General features: G+C 29.8%; 1 protein-coding gene across 1 annotated transcript in view; it reads left to right on the top strand.

The window, feature by feature from the left end:
• LOC136979915 (DNA-directed RNA polymerase III subunit RPC3-like) overlaps positions 1–18,242 on the top strand; it is a 23,934-nt gene extending 5,692 nt beyond the window's left edge. The window contains exons 8-11 of the mRNA XM_067275958.1: positions 5,843–5,963; positions 11,566–11,634; positions 11,730–11,897; positions 17,979–18,242. Coding sequence (XP_067132059.1) covers positions 5,843–5,963; positions 11,566–11,634; positions 11,730–11,897; positions 17,979–18,122 — 502 coding nt within the window. The 3' untranslated portion in view covers positions 18,123–18,242. The remainder of the gene's footprint in view (positions 1–5,842; positions 5,964–11,565; positions 11,635–11,729; positions 11,898–17,978) is intronic.

The raw sequence follows: 18,242 nt of genomic DNA, 5'->3' as shown, positions 1-18,242 counted from the left end.
GATAGAAGAGAAAGTCCACCTATCTTATAAGTTATGGGCATTCACATACTAGACAAATGGGTGGATGAAGAGGGTGGGTTGAATGGGAGGAAATCATTCTTGAATTCTCAAAGAAGCAACATTTCTGTCCATCTGTCTTGAACTGACAAAGTCACTAACCCAGGTGCTCAGCTGTTGAAACTTCCTGGCACTTTACTTAATATGAGTAAGCTTATTACAGTGGTGTCTCATAATTCAAATGTAATTCATTTCAAAGATCATTTGAACTCTGTAGCATTTGAAATCTGGATCAATTGTTTCCATTCTAATGGGAAGATTTGATCTAGATACTGTTTAGGGCCTGGAAATGGATTAATTTGTTTTCTATTATTTCTAAATAATGAAAAGCAAATTAATCCATTCCAAAAGCCTTAACAATACCCATTTTGATAAACTTAAAACAGCAAATACACATTATTTAAGGTAAAAATAACACAATTAAATGCCCTAAAATAAATTAAAACACAAAATCAATAAAGAAAATATGCAAATACTGTATAATAAAATGAAAATTGCATTTACTGATCACACCATTGACTTTGACATTTTAAAAATGGCTGCCAGATCCATCAAATGCATACCACTTCTATGCTTCAAAAGAAGTTCCTTTTTCATTTCAATCATCAATATTATAACCTTCTTCTTAGACTTCTAAACACTTCTTGGATAGTATGGTTAATAAGTAAAGGTTATAGCCTTTAGGTTGAACAGAAAGTTTTTGCATATTTTTAACTGTACTGTTTACTTAACATCAATGCATGATTTAATTATAAATTGTGAAATTTAACACATTTATGCATCATAAGTTTGATTTATTCCATTATGATAAATTGGTCTCCACTGTTTATAAAGCTATAAATAACTCTAGCATTGGTATAGGATGTCATAAGGACTACTGCATTGCCACATTCATTAGACTCAACAGATTTTATTGTGGAATCGTAGGGTTCTGTGGAACACAAGTTGGAAACCCCTAAACTAAAGGATACAAAATATATGGGACACTTAAAAGCTGTTGATGAAGAAAAATTGCAGGAAGAAATTGCTAAAAGTCAACAAATAACACACACTATATAAAACCAAACATGCCAAAAAGAAAACGAAAAAAGCACTGTAAATATGGGTGTCCACAGAGGAAGATAGCTGGTGCACTTGTCCTCCCCAGGTATTGAATAAAAAATTCCACAAAGTATAAACATAAACGTATTGAGATATGTAACCTTACATCCTTGACCATGGGATACTTTGTCTGTCTTTTTGTATTGATGCAATACTGTATTCTATAATCTACTTGTGAAAAAAACCCAAAAAATTAAATAAATAAATAACAATTTATTGATATAATTATTTGTATCCAAATTTTCTGCAGACAACTATGATTGAAGACAGATGAGTATAATGCAAGGATGAGGAACAATTTGTGTGCACAACAGATTGCATTTATGCTTTGAGCACATTTTTTTCATTCCGTGAGCAGTTTGAACTCCAAAGTGAATTTTTGTAAAATTTAGCACTTGAACTCTGAAGCATGTGAAGTTAGAGTTGTTCAAAGAACAAGTTACTGCTGTACTATTATTATTTTTTTTTTTAATCTTTTTGAGTGATGGACAATTATGCACATTTCTCTTACCATAGCATATTCAATTTTAAATTCTATAGTGCAAAACTATGAAGAATTATATAATTTACAGTATCCTCTTCTAATAAAATGCAGCTAAATACCACTAATTCTTCATGGACATTATTTCTACCAAAATAAATGTCTCATCTGAATACTTTCTCTTGTTCTCTAAATGAATGGTACCCGAACTGTTTGATTGGCAGGCCAAATTGTGTATAAGTCATAGGTAAATGACCCACAAATATTTTGCATATCCATATATACCAAAATTAGGCTTATTTCCATTATAAGTGATATGTCAAATATGTTTGCAAGCCAGATTAATGCATGCCATGGCTGAATTTAGCCCAATTGGGGACACCACTGCTCTAAATTCCATTCAATCCATCACTGCAATCTGACTAAGTGTGTGCACACTGATGTCAATTCCATCTATTCCATATGTTCTGTCTGTCCTGTTCATCTGCCCAAGTGTGCACTTACCTTAAAAGAACAAATTTATTAACATATATTACAATATTAGATATTGTTACTATACCTGTTCTGAATTTTAAGTAATATATGAGAAATGAGAAATTATTTATATTTAATTATATATATTTTAAATGCTGTATACAAATTGTACTTCTACAGCATTTAAATATTAAAACTTACGACTCATGAACCAATTATTCAATGTGAATAACATTTAAGTGACTAACATTTATGTTACCCCTTGTGGGCACTTCTTTAAGTCAATTCTTATATCAACTAGTCTGTTTTCACGTTCACTAGGCTGCTTCAACGTTATTCACACTGGGTAATTGGTTTGTGAGTCGTAAGTTTTTATTTACATTCCGGTGTTGTGTGGTTAAACATTTAAATATTGTTGTAGAGTTGAAAATAAACTAAACTTTTATTACATTAATAGTATAAATATTTACACATAACCTTTAAAATAAGCATTTTGTACAGCTACATACTTTTGTAAATGTTTGCAACAGTTTTTGTCTTATGAAAATTTGAATCTGTGATCATTGAGTAGAGCTTTCATCTTGGTAAATGAATGAAAGTCTGTGAGAATGAAGTTGTGGTTAAGGCAGTTGTTGAAGTACAGGTATCTGGTGTTTTGTCAGATATTCACTAACTAGGAGAATCCACTGTCACTGTTGTGATGGAGAATCCAACTTTTTACTTGTTAGAGATGAAGAAGTTTTGATGTTATTCATCATAGAGGTGGCCAAGAATGTAAATGTTAGACTTTGTGTTAATGGGTCTGCTGTTGAGAACAAACTCTTAATGTGCTAGACCTTTTACAAGAGGTAATGCAGAATGGGCTACAAGACAAATAAATGGTATGAATGTTGGCAGAGATGTTTCAAGCATAAGATGCTTATTTTGAAAGTATTCTTTTGTAAATACTTGTACTATTAAGGTAATAAAAGTTATACTAAAAGTTTGGTTTATTTTTGACTTTATCCCATATTTTTTTATATCAAAGTGAAAACTATTTAATATTTCAAATCCAATCTTGTATGCCTGTGTACATGATTAAAGTAATCAAATTATCAACAGATTAAATTGATTATATAGAAGTGTGCTTTCTATTGGATATGCTTCTCTCTATAACAATATGGAAGTAAAATATATCAATACCTGGTAGAACCTGAATAGAACCAGATTAGACAGTCTGTAAAATATGTGGAAAAACAGTTATTTTTAATAGGATAAACAAATAATAAAAATAAAATTGTTTTATAGTGTTTTAAGTGATATCTGTTGTGATTGGTTTTTTCTACATATATTTGTTTTTATTTGTTGTTTACAGCTGTATTCATGACCCAAAGATCAAGAGTTAGAGTTAGAAGTTAACCAGTAAGTGTTCACATACTAAAAATACAGTGAATGGTAATTTATTAACTTGTAACTCTAACTCTTGATCTATTGTTTTCATCATTAATGGTCATATTCACAACCAACTTTTGGCAGTGCGATTTTTGAAAAAAAAAAAAGACAGTTTTCACTGAGTACAAGACAATAATTAAGTGTTTAGGATTTGAGTGGGAGATTGAATATTTGTTCTTTGGATAGAAGTGTAATTAGCTTTATGTAATTTGGATTCTGCAAGCCATGTACATAAAATTTTATTTAAAATTCATGATATAGGTTGTACAGTACATTCATTCTGAAAGATGTTGTATTCATTTTCAATAATACAGTAGAAAGTCGTTTATCCGAATCAGTTGGGGACTGGGGTTGTTCGGATAACTGATTATGTACAAAAAAAATATATTAACCTGTCTGATGTTGAATTTTTTCTCTGTTGCATGTCGCTTCGTGTTGAATTTTTGTTGATTTTGAGCCTAACGAAAATTTTTATTATAATAATCGAAGCTATTGTATCGTTAAAAATTATTTCTTTATTTTGTACAAACAAAATAAATATATTGAAAAATATAAAAACATAAAAATTATACTTTAGAAGTAAATCTAGTATCAAAAAACGTTCGATTCAGCACGACACAGTCCGATTGAAAAGCATTCGGATAACCGGTGTTCGGATAAACAACTTTCTACTGTAATAACACCACAAACCTGGACATCACATTCATTGACAAACAAAACAACACCTCATAGGCATTGCTGTTCCAAACATTCACAATAGAAAATACAAAAACTGAAAAAAAATTAGTAAGTACCCAGAACTTGCCCAACACTATCTGTAAAGAATGGCTAAAGTACTTTTTATGCCAATAGTTATTTCTTGCACAGGCTTCTTATCACATAACTATTCAAAAAAAAATTCTAGAAACATTAGGGCTTTACAACAACACATACATCACACTATAGAAGGCTGTCATACTTTTTTTTTAGCTCTCTCCACCCTATGGGCACTAAGAGGACCTTTTATAGCAAGTCCATTATGGGTTTGGCCAGGCCTTGGGCTGACATATCCAGTCAGACAAGGCTGTCGCATATGATCAGCGTGAGACATATAAATGGGAGACTAGCATGCTGGAAACCCTGGGGTTACCAGCATACCAGCTAAACTGTGACTAAAATATAAAATTAATCAGACTTAACAAAACTAGTTGTTAATTAAATGTTAAAGAAAACATTCTTTGAGTACAATAAAATAATAACCTTGTAATTTGACCAACTTAAAATCAGGAAGAGAGTTTGTTTTACAAAGACAATAAAACAATTAATGACTTATTGACTTTAGTAGTAGTAATAGTTAGTCAGTGTGGGATACATTTACCATCTACCCTGACCTTGAAAATAACATCTTTCTTTCATTTCACACAAAGCTGATGTTAATCAGTGTAAGTTGACATAATTTACAGTGAGTTTCTTAAATTTAATATGTTTATATTTGTGTTTTCGAATCAAATAACAATAAAATACACATAAAAAAAACACTTTTGGAATTCCAAGATTATTTTACCCCATTAGAAAAAAGACAAAATGAAGAAATTAAACATATAATCGTATTTTTTGATGTAATGCTGACAGTATCATAGTTTTAGAATAAAAACTTGTTCATTTTTATGTAACATAACTTGTTTGTTTGTTTGTTTTTTTAATGCACCCTCTGGAGAGGGATGTAGAGCCTCATTTAAATTGGCATTCCCCAGGATAAGCCAGCATGGCAGTTTTTACATTACAGAAATATCTGACTTCATGATCTCCCCCAGATAGATGAATGCATGCCAGTCATTCTGTGAAAATATGGTAAATACAGAGACATTACATGAAGAGCAAATAAACAAAACCAGAGTTTTTTCTGTAGCTATGTCCTGTCCTTGGTCTAACATTGATAAGACTTACTGGTATATAAGCCAAGTAGAATACACTCCTTAATAATAGCAGTAGTAGTGTATAATAATAAATTATTATTTTGTAGTGTCAGATCTAGATACTATTATACAGTTGATTTTAAATATAAATCTGTTAAATATAGATTATAATAAAGCTTATAATAAGTTTTAAAAATTTAATATCTATAGTTTTTATCTGTAAGCCTGATTAATTATGTCAAATTTTGATCCACAGGGAAAATATTTTTGCAGATATTTTAATCTTTGTAAAACTATATCTTTTGTATTTATCATTAATTATATTTATTAAGAAATAGTTAAATATGAATAGACAAGAGATAACTAATTTACCAATAAACATCCTTGAACATTATTTGTATAGATTACTATTGATGAAAAGATATTTGGAAATGAAGCAAATTGAAGATTTATCAGTGATGTTACCTAAAGATGCAAAAGAATACACATATAAAATGTTACAGGAAAATTTTATTACTGTTCAAGTAAGTTACTTATTTTTAATAACTAAATTTCTATTATATATTGTAAAATCTATATAAAATGGAAACTGAATAAAACAGAAATCTACTTAAACAGAAAAAAAATTGTTGCTGTAATACTGGTTTACCCAAGTGTTATTATGTATATAATTTTATTTTTTAAATTAATATAAAATTATAGCAAATTCTCTGTCATACTACCTGTAATATAAATAAGATGAAATTTCTAAATTCAGACAACTTATTCAGCATAGAATTTAAGCCATCAAATTTTTATGATCTTTATGCTGAACATTTTTCCAGAAATTTCAAAGATTAATAAAATTATAAATGTATTTTAATCATGAAAATATAATAATAGATATAAAATTATTTATTTATAAATTGGTAGCAATGTTTTTGAAAGTATTGTCTCTGATTATATTATTTTAAATATAAAATACAGTCGAGTCTGCATAAATCGACACCCTAAGGGGAAGTGGAAATGTGTCCAGTTATCCGATGTGACGACTAAAGCGAAGTTGGAAAAAAAACCACAAAACTACAATTAGAAAAATACATTAGTGCATTATACAGTAGTATAGGCTTACAATACATTGTGTCTTCCATTTACAATTACTCTGTAGATGAAAAACTGAAAAATTCATTTAGTGTTGTTTGTTTTGAGCACTTAACTGTCTCAATTTCTTTTTCAACGATCATGAATGCCTTGAAAACATCATCTTTGCAATTGTCAATTGTTGGCAAGTAACGTCTAAGGATTCTTAATGCCTCTGGCGTGAGAAAATGCAAAATTGGATTCTGGTGTGATGTTGATGTAGATTGTACATTTTCTTTTTGTTTATCTGTTATTATTTTATACATAAAAATACTTAAAATGTTAAGGCAAAAAATTGGTGGATCTTTATCACATATGGAGAGTCTCCATACCTGATAAATATCCACCAATTTCTTGACACAGTTAGATATAGATTTTGTAGGTATTCTAGCTTTTTCCCAAAATATGATACACTCGTGTATTACAAGATTTATGCTTTCACTCACAGTTAGTTTAACTTCGCAAATGTTAAAAAACAAAACTGTGAGTACTTGCCGATTTGGCGGTAATTTTGCACTTGCGATTTGGTGGTTTATCTCTCCGACTAAGAAAATATGTTTTTAGTGCTTCGTAATTCCACTGACTGACATTTTCGGAAAAAACTATACGTGTTAATAGCCCGACAAATTGTGTTAGAATGGCAAGCAAAGCAAATCCGTGCCACTTCTCTAGCACCATATGTATGTATGTATATATATATATATATATGTATATTAATAATAATAATATATTATTAAATATATTAATTATACTGTATATTAATAAATAAATCAACTCCTCCTCCTGAAAAAAATGAGTTAGTACCTCATGTGCAGAGTGAATTCATTTTTTCAGGAGGGGTGACAACTTATCAGAGTGTGGGACAGCAAAAGTGTGTTGACTTATCCAGTAGTGACAAGTTAAACTGTGTCAAGTAAACCAGAGTTTTTTAGCATTAATGCCTATGTAAGTTGGCTGGAACCACAGAAAACTGACTACTTAACCAATGGTGTCAAGTTATCCGGGTGACGACTTATGCGGAGTCGACTGTATATAAATTTTATAGTTTAGTTTTTTATATTGAAGATTGTATTAAATATCTAATTCTTAAATGTTTTGGAAATTATATTGATGTCAAATCTTTTTAATTTGAACAATAGGAAGAATACAAAAAAAATCTTGAATTAAACATTTTTTAAAAATTAAACTAGTTTTTTGCACATTTCTAATATTTAGCAATATTTTGAATTCTTTGTCACAATCATATTTGCTATAGCTAAATAATTCTTTTTATCTAGACTCAAGTGTTACTAAAACTGTGAAAGGTGGCAATTTTGGCTACCCTCCAATGGTTTATAGAACATGTACATTTTGGGAATCTCTATAAACTAGTAAGCTGCAATAAAGTAACTCCTTACATTAAAAATCCCTATTAATGTTCTCGAGACTGATTCTCATCTTCAGATCATCATTCCAAAGCTTTGATTCTGTTTGTTATATTACTAAAAATCTTTGATTTTGTTCAATTCTGTTATTCATCCATCAAACAAATATCTTTCAGATCTATTTTCCAACTGATTCAACAGGAATTGGTCTCAAAACTATTAATCAAAGTGTTACAAAGAACTTCCTAATGTAAGGAGTTTATGTATTTATTTTGGTTAGTTTAAATAAAAAAGTTAAGACACATTATGCAATCCAATAAGACTACATGTTACTTTTCTGTTTTGAGTTTCATTTTCAAAATTTGAAATATACTCGCTTCAAGTTATCTAAATTTATACTTTAAAAAAATTTGAATTAACTGAATTTTCTTAACATTAATTTAAATATGAATTTCAAGGGAAATAATAGAAAGTTCAATTTATCCAATGGTTTGAATTAATCAAATTTTCTTGTATTTGATATGTGTGAATGAATCAAAAAGGTGACAGAAAAATATCATAAATTACATGTTTCAAATCATGTTCAAAAATATTAATATCTATGAACCTTAGACTATTTAACAATACACAATTTCACCCTACATTTACTTTTGATGTAATGTTCATTTAAAAATACTTTTCTTCTATGCAATATAGGAAATGTTGGTTTTGAGATTGAGAATAGTGTTAAAGTTGTTAATAAAATTTAGTTGTAAAGCTAGCTAAATCATTAAAGGTTTGCATGAAAAATATAGTTAGATCTGCCAAAAAGAAAGAACTATTCATGAATAGATCAGAAGATTTAAAGAGAGTTCTAAGATAGTTGAAGTCCTTTACTCATAAAGGACTAAAGATGAAACTAGAGGCTAAGATGAAAAGGCTAAAGATGAAACTGTTACAACTGCTTAGAGATTTATAAATGGCTGTATCCAAATAATTTTAACTGAGAATTTAGGATTTGCCAAGCCTTCCACTCAATAAGTGTCTAAAACATTTCATGTCAAATAATTAAGCAAATTGTAGACCTTGCTGTTCATTTTTCAAATTAAATAGATTAATGATGCACAAGATTTTATTTAGAGAATTTTAACTGGAGATGATACTCAGATCTATAAATATGATTAAGACAGCAAAATATAGTTCAAACAATAGTTCCCAGAGTCATGTGGACTAATCAAGTTTAAATCTGAAAGATCAGTTCAAAAGGTACTAGTTATTGTTTTTTAGGATTCCAAAGGAATAATTTTATTGGATATTCTTAACAGACTGAAGATCATAATATGAACTTTTCTATAAATAGGTTCTAATTAAATTGATAGCTAAACTTTTGATTTAAGTAGAACCTGTTCAATTTAATTGTGTGAGAGTTGCGTTCTATTCTTTTCTTTACCATGACAATGCATTTAAACACATTTCTAACATTTCAAGAACTGCATTGTGAGAATTTCAATGAGAAATCATTTACTCTCTATCTAATAATATTGATCCTGCACCTTTTGACAATTTTTATTCCTAAAATTGAAAGGAAATCAAAAAGGAATATATTTAAACTCAGTAAATAATGAGAATAGTATAGTTTTGAATTGATTTAATTCAAGAGACTCAATCTATTATGGAAATGATCTAGAATGCTGGAATACTTTGGAAAGTGCATACCTTAATTCTTCATTTAATCAAATAACAACAGCTAGATTACATTTGGTATCAAATGTAATCCAACTCTACTGTTTGATTGATCGATGTATTTGTTATATGTTTTGTTAACTAAAATTTAATTTCATTTTTCTAGGCAAAGTTTTGATTTAACCTTGCATCTACAATGTGATCAATGTATATGATGTATATGTGCTCAACATTATTTTGATATTTATTCCACACAGTATAACCCAAATTATCCAAAGTGATGTGGCCAATGCTTCGTCGATAACTGAAAACTCAGGTAAAATAGATGGCCATGGCCACTTTGGATTAAAAATTACAAATATAAACGATTTATTTGATAGCACTTTTTTCTTAACTTAAGTCTCTTTTCATTCTGTAGTGAATTTAATTATATACAAGAACAACAATTTTTACATTATTTATTATACAGTTAGTAGTTTAAGAGGAAAAATATGTATTATTATAGTTATATTTTAATATGAATGGTTTGTCTCACATTGAAGTTAAAATGATAAAAGGTAACAGAAACAAATCATTTTGCGATACATATTATCATTTTAAACTTTCTTTTATGAATTACAGCTTAAGAAAAGTATTGTATTCACCTTCAAGTTCATTTTGGATTATATGGAACTTACATTAATTGGGTCTTGGATAATTTGGGTTCTACTCTAAGTTGGGTTCTACTATTCTTATATGAAAATTTCAAGTTTTTAATTGTAATTATGTGTTTTGATAGATAAAACATTAGCAGAAATATGTTTAATCATTCAACTGATAAAGTATTAAAGATAGAAAAAATTAATTGTTAAATTTAAAGCTTTTTTTAAGTTGAGGAACATTTGCAATGGATTGTAAAACAAAATTTCAAACTTTTAAACAACAAATGGACTTTTAAAGAATAATTTTTTTTTAAATTTGGATAAATCTTGGAATTTCCAATAAAATAAAATATCATTAAATTAAAACAAAATAGTTTGTTTTTTGCATTTTGTTTTGAATGAAATAAGGCATTTTACTTAAATATTAAATAATATTAAAATACAAAATGACTGATTGAAAAATATAAAGTATTAGAAAAATAAATAAATTTGAATATTAAAAGAGGGCTGGCCATATGGCTGAGGTGATTAAGGCATCAGCCTACAGCTCTGAGGATCCAAGATTGAATCCAAGCAAGTGAAAATCCCAGAAATTTTTTTACAGGTGATGTGTTTCAGATAAGTTGGACCCCATCTCTCATCATTTGGCTGCCCCATTGTAGTTCATGTCAAACCCATGATGGGTATGGAAAAAAACCTCTCTTAGTACCCACAGGATAAGTGTCCAAAATGAAAATGAAAAAAAAAAAAAAAAAAAACACATTAGAAAGGTGTAAGAAGAAAATCAAATGTAAATATCAAAAGATTTTTATGGAATGCATGATGATTATACACAGGTATACCTCGAGTTATGTCATTCTCAATTATACATCGTTTGTCAAAAAAGTATATGGAAAAATAAAAATCAAGTTTAAGTCATTTTATTCGACTTTACATCTGTCCACCACAAATATTGAAGTCATAATATCACTAGAAAAGTGTTAAAAGCACATAAAATCATATTAAAATGTGTACATTTACAATAAATGTTAATATAATCATCATAAATCCTAGAGAATGAAACATGAAAACATCTGTGTTTCTGTGTTGTCGTTTTATTTAGTGGTCTTTAAGTGCTCATTATTGGCGTTTTCCACCATAGTTTTGACTTACGTTGTAACTACACAAGTAAATTTGACTTACATCGTTTTTCAACTTATGTCGCCTCTCCTAGAACCAATTACCAATGTAAGGCGAGGTATACCTGTATTTTCTTATAATTCTTAAATCAGATTGAAATAATTTATTTAGAAATATTTCAACTATTGATTATTAATAATGTCTAATATTTTTGATTTTAGGAAATACCACGTACTCCTGACCATGCACCTTCACGAACATTTTTTTTGTTTCATGTTGACTTGGTTCAGGTAATCATTTTTATTATAAAAATTACAATATATAATTCCTATGTCTGGAAAAATTAAACAAATAGAAAAATAGATTTATCTTTATTTATTTTCAGCTATGTCGATCATTATTAGATAGATGCTACAAAGTCATGTTTAATTCGATATGTCATAGAGAATTTATAAATAGGGAACACAAAAGACTTTTAGAGAAAAAGCAGAGGGTGGAAGCAATAACTGCAACCCTTCAACAGAGTGGTGCTGATAGTACACAGATTCAAGAAGTATGTTAATAATATAGAATCATAAATATAAATAATTTATATTCAATTTTAAATTGATTTAGAAAATTTGGATTAAACTACTGAAAAAATTTTAAGTTGCTACATAAAACAAAAATATAAATTCTTATTATTTCTACTTCATTTTTATGATCAGAGAAAACACTCTTTATATTATAATTCTGAAAATTAAATAAATTTTTGGAGTATGGTCCACAGACTGATCTAGTCATTTCTCTAAATAGAATTTTATACTGTTTAGTCAGAGAAAAGAAAATTTTTATGCATCACATATCTTTTACATTAGGTTATCAAATAGATTATAGACGAAATATTTTGGTACATATCTAAGATTATATTTATAATATAAGAAGTGGGCAGGGACATAAATTGTTCACTTAGGCACCTATGATTTGGTTTAAGTAGCCCGTAGATTGAATAACTTTGAGAACCACTGTTCTAGATCAAATTTCACTAATTGAGTAATTTAAGTATGCTAACAATTAAAAATAAAAGCTGTTTGATTATGAGAATCTATAAGATGAGATTGACAAAAATTTGGCAATAATCATGTAGAGATTTCAGAAATACTGTATTTGTAGAGTAAATAAAAACTATATTAAAATCTAATTTCATAAATTTGGGAATATCTTTGTTAGAAAAAACCACAAAGAGTGAAATAAGAATAGAATTACAATCTAATAATTTATCTGAGTGAAGAATTATAAGAAACACTTGGAAGATAAAACCAGTATCAGAATGTGGAAAAATATTTCAAAAGTTGAAGATACAGAGCAATTTATCCACAAGTTATAATCCAATTGTATACATCACTAATTTTTGAGCATAACTAGAGAAAGGATTTTAAGATGCAGTACCCTTCCAAAAATATAGCTGTTTTCATACAGATAGTTTAATATATGTATTTTGGGGAATAAAATGAATATTATGTTACACCTTTTTGTGAAATTAGCATGTTTCTCACCCTTTACCCTTTTGACACTTGCAGCACTTTTTCTTCAAATTTCTGTGCTTTTTCAAAGATTGGACATAAAAATAAATAAATAAAATATTTTCTCTCTTCTTGAATAGATACATAAAATTCCATACCCTTATTTTGTAGAGCAGATCAAGAGCTATAAAATGGTCTATTTACTATCATTGTAGCCCCAATAGTTCCCAAGATAACATAGCAAAGCCTATGAGAGAAAACACAAACTTTGACAAAACAGTAGCACTATACACCAGTTCTCTATGAGGTCCATGCCCACTATATAAAGAAGGCTCAGAAAAAGAGAACATTTCATTCTGGCCTTGGACTCTGTGATGGATATTTGCTCTATATAGTTGGTTAGTGTTGCACTAGTATAAACCAGAGCCCATTGTTCACAATAAAAACATTATGCATTATTCACTTTCAGAAGAATTCAAGATGCAATTTGTTAAAACTGTTGGTCTCATTCTTTGATGTGCTGTCTGCAATGTAATTATTGTGATCAGTGAGAAGCAACACAGAGAAGAATAAACCAGCACATCTGGTACATTACATTACATTACATTAGAGGGAAAGAAAATAGGGAAGTGTTGGATCATTGGGCATCTGCATCATAATTGTTGAACAAGTAAAAATACAGTTACAAGACAAAATATGTACAGTGATACAGTATAAAAACAAACGTGACAAGTTTGCACATGTAGGCATATCAGACACAATGTTTTAACAATTACAAAGTATGCTATTTATGACTACTTTATATATATAATTTATACAAATACTGACACTCAATAAAGGAGTGGCGCATTATTATATAAAGTTAGATATAGAACAAAACATGAATATTAGTTATTAATATGGCTAAGTTGCATATTTACATGGTTAGTGCTGTAGATTGAGTTGGCAAAGAGATAAAAAATTACAAAATTTAACATTAAAAACATTGAAGAATCTAGTAGATATAAACTCTGTGGGTCTAATTTGCATATGCACAGTACAGTCAAGTCGCAGATTGAACAAATTGAGTGAGCCTACCTTAAATGATATCAGTCAGTCTATCATTGGTCCAGATGTGAGATGTGGCCATGTCACCCATCTTGCTGGCTAATGGAATTCATAGGCCTGAGTTTTTTTGTGTTGCATATGAAATTCTTCATTTTTGTCCATAGTTTTTTTTTGTTATTGAGAATGTCAGCAGAATTGGGGGGACAGTTAAGTCCTGTTTGGAGACATTCTTTGAAGAGTTCTACACATTCTTGGTTGTATTTGTTGCAGCTGAAGAGAAAATGTAGCGCATCCTCTTCACTCTGTCCATCACAGTCGCAGATGCTATTGATCTGCTTACCAAAATGTAACAGGTATGATGTGAAGTTCTTGTGTCCTGTAAGGCACTGGGTCACCTCTGTATCTGGGCTGAAGTATTTGACTTTTTTAAGATGCGCAAGGGAAGGTATGTGACATAACCTTCCTGTATCAGTGCAGTCCCACTCCTTTTGCCACATATTTTTGACAATGTGTTGTAAGTGATGTTTCAGGGAGATTGTAGGTAACTTCTTGTAGGTGAGTTTTGAAGATAATGTTCAGGCTGACTTGGCCAACTTGTCAGCTAATTTATTACCTTTGTGGCCTTTGTGAGCTGGGATCCAACTAAACCGTAGGTTACAGTTTCTTCCTATGTTTTGAGCAGCCTTTATCACTTCAGCAGCTAGAACAGATGAGTTCTTTTGGCAGTTTAAAATGTTAAGGGCCACTTTACTGTCCGTAAAGATGTTAATGTTACCTTTATAATATGTATGGTGATTGTCTATGTTTTGGATTGCCTTGCGAATGACCCATAGCTCGGTCTGAACGATGGTACAGTGGGCAGCCAACTTAAGGTGTGCCTGGTATGTCTTGTGACTGTTCTTATGGAGGATGACAAAACCATACCCTGTCCTGTGTTTGCTTTTTGAGCTATCGGTATATACATACCAGTTAGTGTAATTGTGCATGGCAGAATAACTCCTATACACATCCAAGGATACTACATGGCTTGGTACTGGTCCCTCACTAAGACTCATGAGAGTATTAATGTGATGATGCCAATTGAGGCATTCATCGAAGTAAATCAAAGTTCATGTTTACCTTGTAATTGTTTATGTTACCTGGCTGCTGTTGGAATTCATTCTTTGCAGGGATTCTGTCCAATTTAGAGTCTTTAATTTGGTTTACAAGATCCAGGCAGCCTTCTGGAAGACCACTGTTAGTAATATAATGCTGTATTTTATTGTCCATTCAATTATTAAAGTCAATCTTAGTGAGGGACCAATACCAAGCCATGTAGTTTCCTTGGATGTGTATAGGAGTTATTCTGGCCATAACAAGGAGGGCATTAGTGGCTGCCATCCTATAAAATTTACATATTTTAATTGCAAAGCTCCTCTGTAAAAAGAGGAGTTTACATTGTACATGGGTGTTTTTTAACGCCTCATACCAAACAGGTATAGCGTAGAGAAAAGCGGTTCAATTGCTGCCTTGTAGATAAGATGACAATTGGTTGGGATTATTTTCCAGTAGTTTCCAGTAATCCTTGTAAGTAGGTTGCTTTTTTTGTTTGATCCTCTGTTGGAGAGTATTAACATGATTATGCCAATTGAAGGTTTTGTCGAAGAAATCCCCAGATACTTCAGTTCATGAGCCACTTGGATTTTATTATCATCAATGAATATTCTTGGAGCCTGTTTTAATCAGCCTCATTTATTTTTCTGTGTGGATACTAGTGCCATACATTTCTCAAAGTTGATGGGGAGCTTATGTGTTTTGTTCCATTTATAGATGTTTTTTAGGGATTCATTAGTGATTTCGGTCAGGTGATCACAGTTTTTGTTAGCCACAAGGAGGAGAAGATCATCTGCATAGGCCTGGATCATTACATCGTCATTGTGTGGGAAGGAGCATAGAAGATTGTTGAAGGTCAGGTTCCATAGGTACAGCAATCATGCAAAGAACATTGGCTTCAAAGTCAAAACCTAAGCAAACTGTCTTGATATGTGTTTTCACTTCAGGATCTGAAAAGCAGCAGTCATCAAGTGAGTTCAGTGCAGATCTTACCATATCATTAATCCAAACTATCCATCAGGAATTCCAGTCCACAAGGTAAACAATCCTGCATTCAAATCATTCTTCAAGATGTATCATACAAGCAAAGGTAAATTCCAACAAAATCAAATGCTTCATATGTGCCCTAGATTCAACAGACAGTAGCCATCACGCAGACTCAACAATTGCTCAATGACAAAGACCTACATTTGGAACTTTTTGCAGCACATGGCTACAAGTATATGCTTGATAAGTTCAGAGTTTGGAAGAAGGTATGTAGGAGGAGGAACTCTGGAAGAAGTTGATGACTGTGAGGGGGCAACCTTGACAGATTTCCCAAAGCCAAATTTGAATTAAATTTGAGGAACAATTTGGACGTGGAAACCTTTGCAACCAACTGAACTTCGTTTCTAAGTGCTTACAAAATACATTTCATTGGTTTCAGTTGATGTTGAGCAGAGTTTCTCCAAATACAAGATCTGAACTCAAAGCACCAGCAACTTACTTTTGAAACATAGAAATGTTGTGCATAATCCTGTATAACAAGTTTGTTAAAACCCAATAAATGTCATGTCTACCTCCTAAATATGTTTTCTTTATGATATTTGCTATAGTGTTGGATAAAGAATGTTTACGTAACTGGATTAAAATGCATTTGTTCAGGTTTAGACCTGAACAAATGCATTTTATTGACACCTTTTTGTATGCTTTTTCAGAACCCTTTTTCCCTTTTCTGGTCATAATTTTGCACCTTAAAATCCGTTTTCTACTCATAACAAATAATATAAACAGGACAGATAAATACAAACATAAAAAGACAAATATAAAAATCTATTAAAAGTAATAACAGCAATAACAAATTTGGTTTGAGAAGCATTGAATGGAAAAGCAGTTAGTTGAATTAATGCTTTAAAGATTGAAAATAATTTTAGAACAATAGAAAATACTGGTATATTATATATAAAAGAAACTATATAGAAAAATATTTAAATATAAAAAATAGTGAAATTGTCCAATGACTTTGGAGTTTTTGTTTTACAAGTAGAAACTTATATAATTAAAAAATAATAATAAAACTTCATTAGAATGGCATGTTGCCACTTAGTTTTTATTGATTTCTGGTTATTTTTGCATTTTATAAATTTTTATAGTTTAGACTACTACTTATCATTTCTTTGATACTACTGACTCCATCATTAACATTTAGACTTAAGAAACAACATTGCTAATAAAGTTTAAAGCATGCTATTTATTGTGATTAAATGTTTTTTTTACATATCATCAGATAAAAATTACAAATTGTGTTAAACATATGATATTTATAGATTATTAGTCAGTTTTTTATGTAGTTTGTTAAGTTTAGTAAGAGGGCAATATCATAGAGAACTAAAATAAATTCCAATTTTATTAAATTGTGATATCTGCCTTAATATTAATCAAGTAACATTACCAGTTAGTTGTTATTAGTATAGATCAGCTCCAAAGTGATTACAGCAAGTAGATTTAACTGTATTCTCATTTATATTTTGTTTCTACAAATATCTTTGTTTAAAAATAAATCCATAGCATTTCTGCTAGAAAAAATTTTGTAGTAATTACTACAGAATTTTTTTGTTCTTTGACTAGAAAGTTTAAGTTTCTTGTCATTTTCACTTACATTCTATTAATTAGTATTAATTCTATAAGTTGTTCTGAATTGTACTAAAATTAAATAAGTAAAATAAATGAAGCTAATTAAATAAAAAAAATCTGTAAAACTTGCATATAGTGAAGCAATGGGCACTGCAGCAGTTATGAATATAGTAATAACAAACAGGATGCTTGACAGTGATTTGATTGATGATGATATAGTAAATAAGAATGTTTTATATAATGATAAATATGATCCAAATTTACTAAATCAGATATAAAATAACATGCAAGAATGATTTCAATATTACTTTTTAAATTTGATCTGTATGAAATGATTGTAAAATGTGAAAAATTGAAATTAAAAACGTTTATTTTCACAGGTAGAAGATATGATTTCACCACCAGAACATGCTCAATTAGAGAGGGTTAAACAAAATACAAATAAATTGGAACATAGTGAAATACAATTAGATGAAACTATTTTCACACTTTCAATGTGGTTAAAAGCAATAGGAGAGAAGTGACAGAAATTTTTTAATTTGTGTAAAGTATTATTTATTTTATTTGAAGCATTAATTTTTAATGCTCAAAATTTTTATGACTCAATTTATTATCTCTCATTTAATAAAATAATTATTCCTTGA

Source organism: Centruroides vittatus, unplaced genomic scaffold (assembly GCF_030686945.1).
Source record: "Centruroides vittatus isolate TY-2023 unplaced genomic scaffold, ASM3068694v2 contig_651, whole genome shotgun sequence".
Classification (NCBI taxonomy): Eukaryota; Metazoa; Arthropoda; class Arachnida; order Scorpiones; family Buthidae; genus Centruroides; species Centruroides vittatus.
This window is presented reverse-complemented; position numbering and strand designations above follow the sequence as displayed.